At 38.9% G+C, this 16,482-nt stretch overlaps 1 protein-coding gene across 2 annotated transcripts in view; it reads right to left on the bottom strand.

Annotated features, from left to right (window-relative positions):
* The window catches only part of LOC121651488 (cadherin-4-like), a 266,985-nt gene that overhangs the window by 54,390 nt on the left and 196,113 nt on the right, over positions 1-16,482 (bottom strand). For both annotated transcript variants that reach the window (XM_042003725.1, XM_042003726.1), the window contains one exon: positions 13,586-13,786. In XM_042003725.1, the coding sequence (XP_041859659.1) occupies positions 13,586-13,786 (201 nt within the window). The remainder of the gene's footprint in view (positions 1-13,585; positions 13,787-16,482) is intronic.

The raw sequence follows: 16,482 nt of genomic DNA, 5'->3' as shown, positions 1-16,482 counted from the left end.
AGAATCACATTCTGGCAAAAGCACACTGTATAAAACCATACAGACACAAAGGCCCACCATGTGTGTATGTGTCACTTAGTAGTGTGTAGTGTAGTGTGTTGGTGTTTCAACGAATAGCGCTGCTTCAGTGATTTGCAGGACAGCAGAAACGGTCTGTTACTTGAAGACAGAAAAGTCAGAAAAGCTTAAAGCTGGGCCTGTCACAGCTCTGAAGTTCAACACACAGGGATAATGACTCCAAACACAAATGCCGATAAGAACAAACAAGGATACAACAGGACAGTAAAGCGTTACAGTCCCACATGGAATCAGGGGGATTGGTCACCTGCGTCACATTTTTGACTGGCTATCATAATATGCACATTTAGAAACAACTAAATGACAATATGAAGCCCTCAGATTGTCTTGATTCTTTCATAAATACTGTAGTTTCATTTGGGTTTTAAAATTTAGCTAAAAATCTAAAAAGATCTCAAATCACTCTTCAGGTGACTGTTCCTTTTTCTTAAAAGGGAATGGTCTGGTAAAAAAAAAAACAGATTTACCAGATAAATTTATTAGATTAATGGATAGTAACATACATCAGATTGATATCATTAGCATTGTTTTAACATGCGCTTTTTTTTTTTAAATGTTCCTTCAGTTCATTGACGTTTGCAGGAATTTGTTTATTAATTGCTCTCTTACAGCATTTCTGTAAGTGCACAAGACCTGTGGTTGCAACACAAGTTTAAACCATCATCTGTGCATTATGAGCACACATCTCTACTTTGTCTTGAGGTTAGTTCAGATCCAACTTTGCAAACCAAAACTATGGTGGAGAGAACAGGCTTTTTCCTTCCAAACAAGCCAAATTTGTTCAGCGGCAGAGATGCAGCTCTTGGGTTTTTGCAGTTTCTCTGAACATTGCTGGTCAGACACTAAAGTGAAATATTGTATCACTGTAAAATAATGGACTTCAAATGGTTAAAAAATGGCCTTTAAACCTCCCCAGATCGATGTGCAGAAATAGTTAAAGATCACAGTTGATGCATTTCCTTCTTGGAATTGTGTTGAGTTCCAGAATAAAATGTTAAAATATCTGCTTCTCTAGAGATTCTCACACTGTCTTTACAAATCCAGATTGGATTTTCCACCAACTTAATTGGTCAACTTTTCTGATGTTAGATGTGTTGACATCATCATCATCATCATCAGACATTACAGCATAGTTAGCACACTGTGATTGAAATGTTATTATTTATGGTGGATGAGATCAGAGACAGTCCCTCACATTTCTCACTGACATTAACACTTGATTCCATTAAGCTATTTAGTTGACTCCGTATCAATAAAATTAAATGGTTATTTTTACTTTTGGCTCTGAAATGTCAGCCAAGTCACTTCCTATTCTTCAGAATGTCCCCTGACATTTTATACACCTCACACTACAAGCACTTTGATTATGTGTTTAACTGCAGGATCAATTCTAAAAAATGAATGGGGATGAAGAAAGAGGTGCCAAGAAAGTTATTTAACTTTACTGCCACACAACACCTGACAATGTGCAGACAGGTTTATGTCATGCAATTTCTTTTTCAAATTTATGGGGGGAGCAGAGGACAGAGGGCCAAAAAGATGCTATGTCAGATTTATCCTGCATGAAGGGTTATTACAGTGTGTGAGAGAATGAACTGGAGAGGCGGCGTGCTCTGTGTGCTTTTGTGTCATTTGAATGATAGCTTGAATTGTCACAGGTAAGATTATTAAAAGAGTTTCATTCACATTAGGGGAAAATAACATGGAGTAATGAATAAGGTAAGCAGTGAATGACTTTTCCAATTATTGCACTGTGAAAGGAGTTTGGTCTTTAATAGTGCAGGCTTATGGCAAATTAGAGGTGCTATTCTCCCCGGAGGTAACAATGGAATGACTCCTCTCTTCCAGGCTGGGAGAATGGAAATAAGACAGGCATTGTAGAGGCAGACAAAGAGGCAGCCGCACCCTTTAGCTTTGGCTTAGCAGGGTTAGAGTGTGAGGGCTGTCATCTCACTATTCCCTCTCTCTCTCTCTCTGTCTCTCTCTGTCACCCTATTTCATTAGGAGATTGATTAAATTGTGAAATTGGGAGTGTGATGGATGCATGAATAACTTCTCCAGTTGCTCCCCTAGGCTTTGACAAGGACAATATCAAGGACCCCCTGTTACTCCCTTTTCCTCCCTCGTCCCTTTATCCCCAGGAAACTCAATCTGGGTAATTAGAGTAAAGAGTGTCAGACTTGTAGGAGATTGTATGAGAGAGAAAAGCACAGAGAGAGATGCTCACAGTGGCACAAAATTTGCTGCTGCTGTACTTTTTCTAGCCATTACTGCCCCCCCGCACACACACACACACACGCACACACAACCACCACCACCATCAACATCTTCTACTCTACACAACCACACATTTTTGCTCTGTCCAGCCCTCATAGCCCACTTTCTCCATCTCATGCCTTCTTTTTTTTCACTTTTCAAATTCATCCGGCAGCAGTGAAGAAGAGAAATGCAGGAGAGAAAATGGAGAGAAAAAAAGTGTGAGGATGGTGAGAATAAGAAGGGGAAAATAAAAATGGGATTGGGAATGTACTGCATCAGCAGAACTCATCAAACAATCTCAAGTCCTTTAGGCTTAATGTCTGGAGACACAAAGAGCAGTGAAGGTGCCAGGACTTTTGTGATTTGTTGGACATCCGTCTGGTGGGACGGATCCGTATTATGAGAAAGTGGAAGGGGCTTTCCAAACTTGATGCATTATTTTGCTTTTTTTTTTTCATGAGCACATTTTACAGCGAACATTTACTCTGATATGACAGATCCTTTGAGTTGATGATGATGATGGTCATATTTTTTTTAGAATATATATATATATATATATATATATATATATATATATATATATATATATATATATATACACATATATAGTCTACCAGATCCCTGTATGGACACATAACCACTGGAACCAACTAACTAGTCATTGGGAAGACAAATTGTGGAACATCACATCAAGACAAAGACTTTGGAGCTATGATGAGGTAAACAGATGTCAAAGGCACAGCTGTGAGTGCATGAGAGATGGAGGAAAGGTGTTTGGGTAGAAGCTGTAGGCAGGTTTGATGTTGACTGGAAGCCTGACAAAATGGGCTGCTCTTTGCCAAACTCCACTCCACTCTGCCAAGCACAGGCAGAAACTGAAGAGGGGCTGGACCTCACCATGCTGCTGCTGGCTGTTGTGAAAAGATGCACATTATGTGCATGCAGAGACACACTTGCTCATCCATGTGCACACACACACACACACAAGGTAACACCATAGCCCCTAAGTGTGTGTCAGAATGTTTCCTAGGGATGTTCTGGCTCCCACTCACCAAGCAAGGGATTGTGCTTGGCAAACACCACCTCACCAAGAGTCCAGCTGTCATGTTGACAAATGAACCTTGGAAGAGTGAGGAGGTGTGTGTATATGTTTGTAAAGCTATGCGTGTGTCTATAGATCTATGCTTGTGTGTTTTTCCTTGAGCATGAACGTTCATATCATAAGGATGACATACATTTGGCTAGTGTACATGAGCTATTTGATTTTCAACAGTTTGCCCACCATTCCTTGATTCATATCAGTCCGAAAATGGCTCAGTCATCCGGATACAGTTATTTTGTGAAGCTGTTTGTTCCCAGAAGCCACCAAAAAGATAACACAACAGCTGATTGTTTTGACACCAAGTCTGAACTGAAAGTGACATTGACTGCATAGCTGCTTATATGAAGAATTTTGCACAGTCTCAGCTGAAGCATAACACTGTCCCCCTTATGCCGTGATGCGAGACAAAGAGCAAAAAGCTACACATCACTCACATGGTCTTATGAACAATGTGGGATTTTAAATATTTTATAAAGTCAAAGGAGTTGACGCGCTTTTCAGCTAGAAATAAAAAGTGAATAAAATGCTGTGAAAATAAAAGAAAATATCAGGGAGTTGTGGCTAAAAAGCACACGATTGAGAAGCTATGAGAAACCTGGAAACGCTTTATCTGGTTCTAACCTCTTTACCTCAGGAGTAGTTTCATTTTGAGATGCCATAAAGCTTTCACTAAAGGGTGAGATTTTATTGAAAAGACAAAGAAAGTTATGCTTGCTTGCACCACATATCTTGCATGTCGGTTGAGTGGGCTGGGGGGAAAATCTGAAAATTAAATCACACTTCCAAGTGGAGAGTCTGACTGAAGCCTCTCGTTCTAAATGACAAAGTAAATAGGATCAGATTATTCAAGCCTTGGTTTGGATTTCTCTCCAGGAAAAAAGAAAGAGCCAGAGAATTGGGGAATTGGGAAAATGTAAGCACATGAAGTGGGATTAGAATTTTAAATAACTTGCATCAAAAGGAAGTTTTAAGCTATTAATGCCAGATGACTTTTCTCTTCACAATTACTCCTGTCTTCCATCTCCTGTGAAAGCTTTTCCTTTGTGATGAATTAAATTTCATTTTCTTACATCTGTTTTTCATGCATGCATTTAAACATGACCTAAACCAAGATGGAGGGAAAGTTTCTGATGGGACAACTGCCTCATCTGCATGTCTTATCTTTTCCATTTGGCTTGATCCACTTGTGTCTGTCTGACTTCCTCTGTATCGTCCTTTCTGCACTACTGCCATGCTATCCCACAATCTGTCAATTCATCCTTTCTACTTGACCGACCTTGTCTCGTATCACCAACAATCAGCGCCATCCTCAACCCAAAACACTTCATTACTGGTCCCCACTTCCCCGTGCCCCCTTCAGAGTCTCTTTCCTCCAGTTTCACTAGATTATTCTTTTATCATGTCTTTAGAGAAACCGAGATTCTTGCCTCTCCTTCATCCTCCTGATCCACAGGGTCGCTGAGGCCAACCTCCAGGGAACCAAACAGAGGCTGTTTGTTAAGCTGTTATTTATCTCCTTCATAAAGTCCTCCTCATCTCCTATTAAACAGCCTAGAACTGTTGCCCTTGACTCACACATAACTCTTGTGTCTGTTGGTGAGATGATTTACGCTTTAATTTAACACCAACTGAACCCAGGAGGGAGCCCGCCTGGTGCTGCCTGATGTCATATCAGAGAGGAATGTGTTAGGGGGATTTGTGAAAACGTGTGTTTATCTCTTTGAATGTGTGTCTGTGGTTTATGCGTGTAAAAGTGAGTGGGTGGCTGAGGTGGGGTTTTGTTTTTTGTTGTTGTTGTTGTTTGCTATGTCACTGTAAAGCCCCAGTATTAGCATCTCCAAGCCTGTTTGGGCTACGACTGGAAAATATTCTCATGGAAAAAAAAAAAAAAAAAAAAAAACTCTAGCTGGGTATGCCTGATGAACATGTTTACTGCGACTAATTTCAAAATGATGAGATATTAAACAGTGAAAATTACATTTCAGTCTCACTTCCCTGAGCACAGGAGGAAACAAAGGCCAAATGCTGTTGACAAATACATGAATGTAGTAGCAATTTGTTTTTCCAGTCAATAATAGGATATTGCAGAAGACTCCATTTCCTGGGGCTGATAAACGTAATTACATTGATCTCAGTAATTTCACTAGAGGAAAGGAAATGAAGCTCAGAAGGTACATGCCAAAACAAGATGAATGTATGAAGGGCAGATGATTTTTCTAGGAAGGTTGGGGATTGTTAAGGAGAAACAAGAATCAGAACCAAGAGAAGAAAAATGTTAGAGAATCTATAAAGTAATCCCTTCTCTTTTTCATGACCGCCCTCAATCCTTGCGTGAGATATTAATGTGCCTTCTAGGTGCTCACCTCTTCTTTTAAATACCCAAGTCTCATGCTCTTCAGAAGACACTTGAATGTTTCATTAATGATCTGACCTGTCAAAAAGGACAAGAGTGAGCATGTTCTTCCATCACAAAGACTCCATTAGCAAGAGGAACAATGTAAAGCACTTTCAACTGTGTCAGGTGCTTCGCTCATGGCGTCGTGGCTGTCCAGCTTCATCCCAGCTGCCAGAAGACTGGACCTCCTTTTGCCTTTACACTGCATTTTTAATTATGCTACATCCTGATACTTCTGGTTCACACTTGCAAGTCACAAAGTTGTTGTTTTTGACCATTTTTTTTAACTGAATTACAAACTGTATCAACAGCAACATTAAAAACTCAGTGAAGCAGGAAGCTGATTTGAACTGAGTGCAGTTTAAGTTTAAACTGAACATTTCTGAAAAGTTTCTCCTGATCATAATACTTGAAGAACTTAGTACTTGGGGAATAAAAAGTCATTTGGTTAAAATTTGAAAATGTGCTTTTCTGTGGAGGGACTGTTTTATGTTTTGCTAAGACATGAACACCTTTAATGCATATTTTATTACTAAGAATGATATATTTACAAGGAATTGTCAAGCAGGGCATATTTCTGTTTCCCAGGAAAGAGGTAATACATGACATAAATATCATTGCATATGAGACTACTACAAATTAAACTAAAATCCCAAAATAACCTGTGACATTAGGGGAAATGTCATTAGATCACCAAAATCAATATGCTTCATTTTTGGGGACCATGAATGGCTGTACAAGATTTCACGGCATTCTATCCAGAACCTGATATTAAAGACATTTGTGTCTGGATCAAAGCGGTGAACCGATCAATAGGCTGAGAGGCTCGCAGACAGGCCAACCAGCTGACTGACATTTCCATCCATAAAGCAATTCTCCAATGAGCAGAAAAAGAGGATCAGAAAAATATCAAACAGTGTTTTTGGCCAAATGATCTGCAGTGTCACCCAGTGCTGGATGTTCGTACTGAAAGTGAATTCACAGCTGGGGTTTGGAAAGGAAACCTTGTGTGAATTCTTCAGGAGGTGAAGTTAAACAAAAAAAAAGAAGAAGCCAAGAGTTCAAAATAAGCCAAGATGTGTTACTGAGTGAAAAAAAAGAACAACTGCTGACAAGGTTGTTTCTGCTCTAACCTCAAAGTGGACCTTTCCACCATTACTTAATACTGCGCTGGAGGTCTACCATTATCTGAGGGAAGTTTATTGTTTCTTTCCTTTTTTTTGCTCAGGCTTGATGGGGTTTGTGTGTGTTTGTGTGCATAGTGAGTCAGAGTTTGTTGAGGCTGAACACCTGCCAAGAACAGGACCTTAGCGGTGCACAGGAACGTGGAAAGAAACAAGACAAAATAAAGCATTTTGACAAGCGCTTGAATACACACGGTACACAGTCTGGAGGGTTTCAAGTGTTTGACAGAATTAATGCAGCCACACATTTAAATGTTTTAACAGCCAGAATTTATTTAGCCCAGAGAATGAGTTCTGAACAGTTCAACATTTATAAAACCTTCCATATGGTCACTAATGTGGTTTCCTAGTGACCAAGCTGTGAATTAGCTGTGATCCTTAAATACTCGCATCCTTGTGTTTCTCCATCCTGCGGCTGCTCTAGTAGAGTTGGTTAAAAAAAAAAAAATAGAGTCCTGCTTTTCTGGCTTTGCTTTTTCTTCTCTTTGTTCAGGGATAAAGCAGAAATGGGACCAAACAAAACCCCAAACAATGAGCATATACAAAAGCAACAACGCGCCACATGAGCTTTACTGATCCTTTGTTTGTTGTTTGTGTAGGACAATCAATTTCTCTTGCACGCCGTTGTATGCATGTGTATGTTTGTGATTCAGTGAATGTGTTTGAGAGCATATGTGTCAGCAAGATGTAGGGAAAGGGGAAAGATGAAGGGGAGGAAAACTAAAGGAGTGTAGTGCCGGCGTTGGCCGGGCGGTGGGGTGGCAGATGCCAAAAGACTTCATTAGACACAAGAGAGGAGGCCACGAGCAGCAGTTCTCCAGGAAGTCAATCAGACCTAAACACAAACACAGACGTACCTCAGATTCTGGTCTAGCCTTACATTCCTTCTCTTTCCTTTCCTCCCTGTCTGTTTCGCTTTATGCTTTCTCTTGCTCTCAGTTATACCCACTCATCTTTGTCCTCCACATGTAATCAGCTGCAGCTCTCTAGAAGATTCCGTTGCTTTTATTCTCGTTTTTCCCTCAGATTCGTTTCTCTTACGTCTATCTGTCTGCTGTTTTTGTTGTTGCTGTGTCTGTCAGTGAAGCGATGCAGTCATTAATCACTGGTAAATGTACACAGAGAAAGCAGACACCTTGGTGGTGGTAGTGGTGGGTAGTGGGGAGTTGCTCTCTAATTCTGCTTGAAAAACATTTCTCTCAACACTCTCCATGGAAAGACTTGTAGAAAATGGAACACAGGTGCAATGAACACAACCACGTTCACTGTAATGAACACAAAATCTGATACAAACGTCTTCATTTAATATGCAGGCTCTAAAGCTACTACCAAGAAAAAATACAGAGAACAAATTACCCACGCAAACGATTCGAAGAAAAAGTAAAATATCTCAAATCTTCTTTCTTGTCATATCAGTGAACGAAGGACTTTAGACAAATACCCGTTTATGTGGATAATTGGTCTCACTGCTGCGGTCTCTCCTGATGCTATTCCTGCCGATACAATCTTCTGTGATTATTGAAGGATGCAACCCCACTTTCTCTGAATCTCTGGCTTAATCTCTCTATTGGAAAGGCAACACACGGAAATGTTTTCTTTCAAAGAAATATTATCTAATAAAATAACAGTTCGGCTGAGATTGCAGTCCTTGGTCCAGCTTGTAAAATATATGTCCTCTCTAAAAAATCATGTCTCTGTTAAACAAAGCACTAAAACATTGCCTAAAGCAGAGGAAGAGCAAAACAGCAAAGATAGAGATGGTGTAAGAGAGATATAAAAATGGTGTTCATCAAGTAAATGATAGAGCAGGTAAATAGGATGTCCACTAAAAACTACACAACTGTGACCTGCCAAAACCTCTTTATGACCAGACAACAGTCAGCAAACATTACATTTCAGCCAACTGGGGGCATTGCATTTTCATACTGTTTTATCTTTTTTGCTGGTGGTTGTTCTAATGTGGAAGTTAAAGGATCGGGTGGGTGAATGGGGGGCGGTTACGTTGAGTCTTTATTTACAAAAGCAAAAAAAAAAAAATAAAAAAAATAAAATCGATGCCTCTGTGCCGTAGGAGAACTGCATGGATCAATGGAAAGATTCAAAAAGAAAAGAAAAAAAGAAAAAAAAAAAAAAAAATCAATGTCCCTTATATGCTATTGACGGCTGTTTTGCCACAGAAGAAAGAGAAGGACAAAAACGCCTGAAATTATGCGACTCACTCTTTTCTTATAAACTCTTTCTGAATCTCTTCCTCTTGTTTTCTCCAAAACAGAACACCATTTTATTTTTTTATGTCATCCCTGCTTAAATATTTTTTTTCTTTTGATAAAAGGCATTTATACACTGCTAGTTGGACAGAAAAATAAGATAATGCTGTCTATGATCTGCAAAGACCAAGAAAAAATAGCCACATATACTCCAAAGCACCAAAATCGGGCTAATGTGAAGCCACAAAGTTCGGCCATGTAGCAACATTTTGATGTACAGCTGAAGAGTGTGGGGCACTGAAGCAATTATTTCACCACTATTAATAAAATGCAGTCAATACCATCCCTCTGAGCTCTGACATTGTCTTGACTTCAGTGGCAGATGGGAATACAGTTCTGCCTACATTTTACCTATGCAGTAAACATTTTCCTCGAGCCATGTCAGGGTACGAGCTCAGAGGCCAGTCAGTAGGGCCTCTGTCCTGACACCTGCCTGATCCTTTGCCAGCCTGATCAAAGTGACAGCGCTGCAGACCTGCAGAGATACAGGTGAGGGCTGCTGTCACCCCACCTGTCCAACTGATGGCAACTTGGTCAGGGCAGGGAGAAAAGCAGTGGGATGCTGGTGAAGGCCACTGTCTGCATGTCACTCAGTTGTGTGTTGGATGACAGAACAGCCCATTAGGAAAGGGACTGACTTCACAGGCCATTAGGGGAGGCAGCACACAGCAGTGAGTGATGGAACAATTGGAGGGAGACAGAAAGCCTGCAAGCTCTGCTTTGCAACATGATTCCTATAAAAATGATCAGATTAATTATTACAACTAAGTGAGAAAAAGAGACATTTTGTCTTTCTGTGAAATTTGTTCTATAAAAAAAGTAGTTTATTTTCAACTGTTGCCAAAACACTGAAGCTACAATTTCAGCAGAGAGTTATGTTTGTTCTTATTTATCTTCTTCTTCGTCTAATTCATCATTCCTCTTGTAATCTGCAGAAAATGCTAAAATATTACAAACATAAAACTTCATTGTCTCAGTTACTCAGATCCTAATGCAGAGGTTCTGCATTCATTGGTGGCATGGAAATAATCAAGTTCAGATTCTAAAAATTATCTACAAAACATCCTCTTTCACCATTTCAATCTCTAAATTCATCCACATACTGACTCCACTGACCTTATGGTTAAAAAGCATCTTTGTTTTCTTTATCTTAGGAAGTTACATGAACTTAAGTTTATAAGGAACTTTCCATAAGTTATCCTGTTTACATTTTAAAATGCAGTGAATATTAATCAAAAGAGATCATTTTAGAAATAAAAAAATTGGAGTAACTTCAAACACATGTTCGATAATGTTTAGTTAGTATTTATTTAAAGAGTTTAGCATTTTACCTGTAGGGGTTTAGATCTTATAACTGGCTATACAGATTATTTTGAAATTCACTTTTGCATTATACTGGGTAGGGTTGATTACAACATATCAAAATATGTAAGTTTTTCCTCTTTAAAAAAAAAATCTTTTACTCTGATTCACACAAAATAATCACCTCTATGGTGCTTCGCAGCACATATATTTATGACATGATCACAGTCACTGTGTCAGACATTTACCTCATTAGTCAGCTTTTCATTAGTTTCTATTCACAATTATAAGATATGAACAAGATAAATCTACTAATGAGCTATCAAATTTAAACTCTCATCTAAGTTGGCGTTTCCTATTGAGAAGACATGGCATGCATCGGCTGGGAAAGGAACCAATGAAATGTGAAAATTAAAATGACTTGTGGTTTACTGACATCTTTCCAGATTTGATACATATCATCACAGTTATGCAAATGTAAAGAGGAAAGTAATTCCTGAAGAAAACTCAGTTGTTCTCTGCTCTTGTGGTTGTCCACCCTGGTAAATGTTGTTTGCTTTGTTTTTTGTCCTTGGTAACTTCTTTTACTTCTTTTTCTGAATTACAACCATTGGCCGTGAAGCCGCTTTGTATTAAACAAAACTGCAGCAACAGCAGCTGATGGCCGGTTCACACATCTGTCATGCAATAGTTTTATACATATATTAACATTTATATACTTGCAATGTCTCAATCAAGTGCCACAAAGCGACAGACACCCACTGGTTCCTAGAATTTTTATGTGTTGAATGGCTTTTAAAAAATGTAGCCTTGTGTAGACAATAACACAATGATAGTTAGGATGGCACACAGTCTTTCTTAATTCTCCAAATATTTAATCAAACCTCACCATATTATAAAAAAGGCAGTAGAGGGATGTGATTTTTTTTTATTTTATTTTATCACTATTTTTACTTTTTAAGCCTTTAATCTTAATAACCCATTACAACTGTTTAGCACGTCATTCCTCGATTTAGTGAAATGTGTCAAATGAGTTCTAAAGGCAATAATTCATGCATGTGGTATGTTTTGTTTTTTAGTGCTCATTAAAATTAATAAATGTTAATATTTAAAAAAGAATGCAGGAATCTGCTTGGACCCTAAATTCTGCCTGTGGCTATATTTTTAATTGAGAGAAAGGAAACACATGCATGTCGAGCTAAGAGGACAAGAGAAGCTATTAAAATGGACTAAACACATAAACAAGAAATGAAGCAAAATCATCCCCAAACCATAAACCCCTGTCTCCTTGTTAAAAAATCTCCTCCTCAGTATGGCCGCGCCTGCCCTCCAGTCATCATTAAAGGGAAAGACAAGAGCCTCAGAGCCGAACACAGGCATCAGCACGCATCACTTCTCTTTGGCTCTGAACGCTCAACGCTAAGCAATCCACCAGCTCCTGATGGACCTATTTACTGCACAAAATGGATTGTGTTTGGCTGTGCACTATACTTCCAAATGTTCCTTTGATACCCTCTTTCTTTCTAGCCTAGCTCCATTCCCTTAGTCTCCCTCTGATTCGGACCAGTTCAAGGAAGCAGAAGAATGGTGTGCATAGTTTATCACTGGTGTAGCAGTACCGAGGAGCTCAGAAGGCTAAGATGAAAATGCCACACAGCGTAAGGCTGATGGGACATATTCTAGCTGTGGAAGCACTCCAAATCAAAACACAATGACTTACAAACTCTTTCCCCTCATTGGGTACATCATTTTGTTTCACACCATGAAAAAAGCAGAATAAGGAAATAAAAAAATAAAAAGGTTTGTCTTCAAGCAGCTCCCCAGGCTTTTCTCTGGGGATGGATAAACCCTGGCTGAAAAACAAAGAACTAAAACAAAAGAAAAAAAAAAATGCTTCTTTTGCACAATTTAAAACCCAGAAGAGATAAAGTGAGAGTTTTGTAAACAACAAGGAAAAGCTGATGGCTAGATATTCCACATTAAACAAAAGAAAAAGGAAAAAAAAAGCAGGGAATGAAGAAACCATTTCCTGGAAAGCTCTTTGGTCAATTACAATGTGCACCGCCAAGTTTTAAGTTTTAAGTTAGCGTTGCTATGAAATAAACAAACCATTCTGCTGTGGAAGAAGATTTTTTTTTTTTTTTAGCTCCCTTCAACTCAAGCTTTTGCACAACAAAAATTTGCACAAACATGCATTTATTCATGATTTTTGTCCTTTGAGAAGTGTAAACGCTTGACCTCAAATACTCAACATACAATGCTTATCTTTTAGCCTGGTCAGAGCTCAGTGTTTCTCAGAAATTAAACTGCTGTCACTTACTGTTGCCACATTCCTGTCTTCATTTTATTAATGCAAGATATGGTCACTGTCAGGTCACTCCTCATGTAGTTACCTCACATTTAAGATGAAAGGAAATGTATCATTATTGGGATGTACGGAAAAAAATAAATGTTTTGCTCTGCTTGGGTTAAGAAAAAGCAGCATTTCAAATTTTCTTCTTCTTTTTCACTGTGGTGTCCAGAGTTTGGCTTTCCTAAAGATTGTGTGACAAATTGTGTTCTCATAAAGGAGCTTTAAAATAGTCCTGAACCTCGAGCAACCTCTCTGAAACGGCCTGATAAAGGGAAGAAAGAATGCATAAAGGAGGAATACATAATCATTTGTTTAACTATGAACCCCATGGACCTCTTACTGTGGGAGAGCTTAGCTGCTTAGCTGCACTGGAGCCTCCTCTGTGTCTGAAGGGAAAACTTCTCAGGGTCAGTCAGAGCTGTTTAAATACCTTAAGATATTATGACTGTAATTACATCAAGGGAACACAACATAATCATCTTCAAGGATGTGGAGAACAAACTTGTTATGCTAATGCATTTCTGTTCTTTATCACCAACCATCACACATGTCCCCAATCAGCGTTAGCTGTGAAGTGCCCTTAAGATATCCCAGCTTTAAATTCAGAGCAAATCAGCAATGCAGCCAATCACATCTGTCACTTACGCTGACGAGCATCTGAGGGAAAGGTCCTCGAGAATTTTCCGCCACATTGATTGGTGGGATCACCCAGTCCCTCTTCTGCCTCCGTAGACCCTTGGTGCCATTGAGGCTGGACCTTGAGAACATGATGACAGGAGGTGGTGCTTGGATCGCCTCTTTCTTCTTATTTTGCTCAAGGTTTTTCCCAGTGACTTTCTCTGTAACCTTTAAAACAAGACAAGGGTTTGTTTAGGAGGCTGTTTGGGTTGTTAATGATGACAGTAACTGGTGTAACAACAAAGTCTTTTCAGACTTAAAGCAGAATTTTAGAAAATGACAACAATAACATTTTCCTGAATTTGATTAGGCAGGTACATTTAACACCCCTGTGAGCTGTAAGCTGCTGTGAATCTATGTGGCAGGGAATAGATGTCTAGTATGTTTTCAGACAGGACGCAGTTAGCTGTGTCAAGCAATGTGTATTTACAAAAGAGGAAACCCGCCTTGTTTTCAGTGCTGTTCTTTCTATGCTTAATGTGAACAATTGTTACCTTGATGGCAGGTTTGACTAATTTTAACCATCATTTGCTCAGATGTCAGTCACAAATAAAAAGCTGGTACTTCTCTCCTTAAAAATCCCCTGAAAATCACTAATACATGTAATGATTTTTTAAGTCTTTCTGAGTGTCAGTGTGTGTTTTTTTCCCCACATTTCTTTAGAAGCATTCAGCTATTTGACTTCAAACTTTGAGTTGGTGAAAAATTAAGTAAGTTCAGTCCTGAGTTTGAAGTTGTGGGAGAAATTGATTTTCACATTTTTGGCAACAAAAAGGTATTTTATCTTTTGACATCCATTTGGATCCAGGAAGACACTTTATTCTGCTGCATGTGGTTGTCTTGCTGTCACTTGGTGTTTGTCATCAGGGGACACACAGATACTCATAACAACAATTTCCAAGAAGTGAATGCTTCGCTCAGGGAGTGCATTCATACATCCGCTCTCTTTTTTAAACAGAGATATGTATGTGAGCTAGCTCTACTCCTAGCTCTACACTGCAGGCTCTTTTTGTTGTTGAAATACACACGTGGCCAGTTTCTCATGTACGTGAAGTCATTTTATTGTCCCATGCAGTGACTGTTTTTAACAGCCATGGTTTCTAATGGGCCACCTGAGAAAAGCTCCTCAACCTCATCTTCAAAATGCATCACACGGGAGCTCAGCTCTATTTCTGCCAGTTTTGCAGCATCACTGTCTCACACACAATCCTTGACCTCTAATTTTACAACGTGGCCTCCTTTTATTCAGCTTTATAACATTGTTGTAGCATCACACAGCAGCTTGCTGGCTCCACATTGAGTGGAAAATACTGTGAGGAAGCTGAACTGTTGTGCTTAGATTAATCGATCCCATAGAAGCATCATTGGTAACAAAGTGATTAGAATCAGTCCAGGAGTAAATATCCTTTTTTTCCTTTTGACAATCACGTTATCCTCAGGACTTCAAACTGAACACTGATCCAACTTGGATCTCCAGAAACAAAAGAATGAAAATGTTGCTATAATTTTGTTTTGAATGTGTGTAAGTTTTTTATGTCAGCTCTGTTCTCCAGGTCCACTTCAGGTGGTACACACACACAGCCACAAGCCTCATTGACGGTTCCCAATTTGGCAAGTTCTGAGCGGGCGCAGCCCTCTTAAGAAAATGTGCTGTAATTACTATAACTATAAAGAGAAGAGTACTTAAAGCTAGCATGAATAACAGCCTGTGGAATTTTTATGTGGCAATGTATGCAACACACACACTGGATACATGGTTTATTTCATATTAGTTATTAGAAAAAGAAATATGGAATATGTGTGTGTTTGTAATTTGTTTTTGGAAGCAACTTGCCTCAGTGCAAGCCTTTGAACTGTTTGATATCTTTAAAATAAATCTGCATAAATTTGCTTTGGAAACAAAGCATAGCACACACCATGCATTTGTTTTTTTTTTATATATCTAATGCCCAATGAATCTCCTCTCACACAGAAATTCATCCATTCAAAGCAATGTTGAAATTCATCAGATCAGTTCATTTATGAGCAATATATTTTCTTGTGTTATCTTGATGTGGCAAATTTGCTATGAATCAAAACCATTATGATATCAGCCAGGTATTTTTCAACATGCTCTTTTTAAAAATGAACAGTTTGTACAATGTGTTTAAATAAGTTTGATTTATTCACATTTTGCATTCCATAAAGTTTACTTACAAACTCCTTTTTTTCTCAATTAGATGTTTTTAGAGACATTTTTAGTAGAATTATGAGAAAAGATTTGAAAATGTACACGCTATATACACATTATACACAAATTACTCTAAATATCCTCTGTTGTGGTAATATATACAATTCTCTCTTATTTATCAGTCCTAGCATATGAATGGCATACCACCTGGCATAAGAAAAATACTTTGTAAGGGGCGGTGTGGCTCAGCAAGGTAGAGCGGTCGTCTCGTAACCCGAGGGTTGCCGGTTTGATCCTCGGCCAAGTCGGGTTCATGTCGAGGTGTCCTTGGGCAAGACACCGAACCCCTAATTGCTCCTGATGGGTTGTGGTCGAGCGCCTTGCATGGCAGCTTCCGCCATCAGTGTGTGAATGTGTGTGTGAATGGGTGAATGTGATGTATAATGTAAAGCGCTTTGGGTATCATCCCAGGTATATATAAAATACATATATATAAATACAGACCATTTACCATTTGTAAAATCAGTATAAAAAAAAAGAAAACAACTGTGTGGATTTTGCCACAAAAATAATTGGTACATAGAGCATCTCATCTGAACAGAACACAGCTTGTGCTACGTTGTTGAATTCTTGTATGTGTGTATGTGGGTGTAAAAAAGACCATAACTTTCAGACTTTGTCATTTATGCCGGAT

The sequence above is a fragment of the Melanotaenia boesemani genome, chromosome 13, assembly GCF_017639745.1.
Source record: "Melanotaenia boesemani isolate fMelBoe1 chromosome 13, fMelBoe1.pri, whole genome shotgun sequence".
NCBI classification, from domain to species: domain Eukaryota; kingdom Metazoa; phylum Chordata; class Actinopteri; order Atheriniformes; family Melanotaeniidae; genus Melanotaenia; species Melanotaenia boesemani.
The sequence above is the reverse complement of the archived record's forward strand: the minus strand, read 5'-3'. Positions and strand labels throughout refer to the sequence as shown.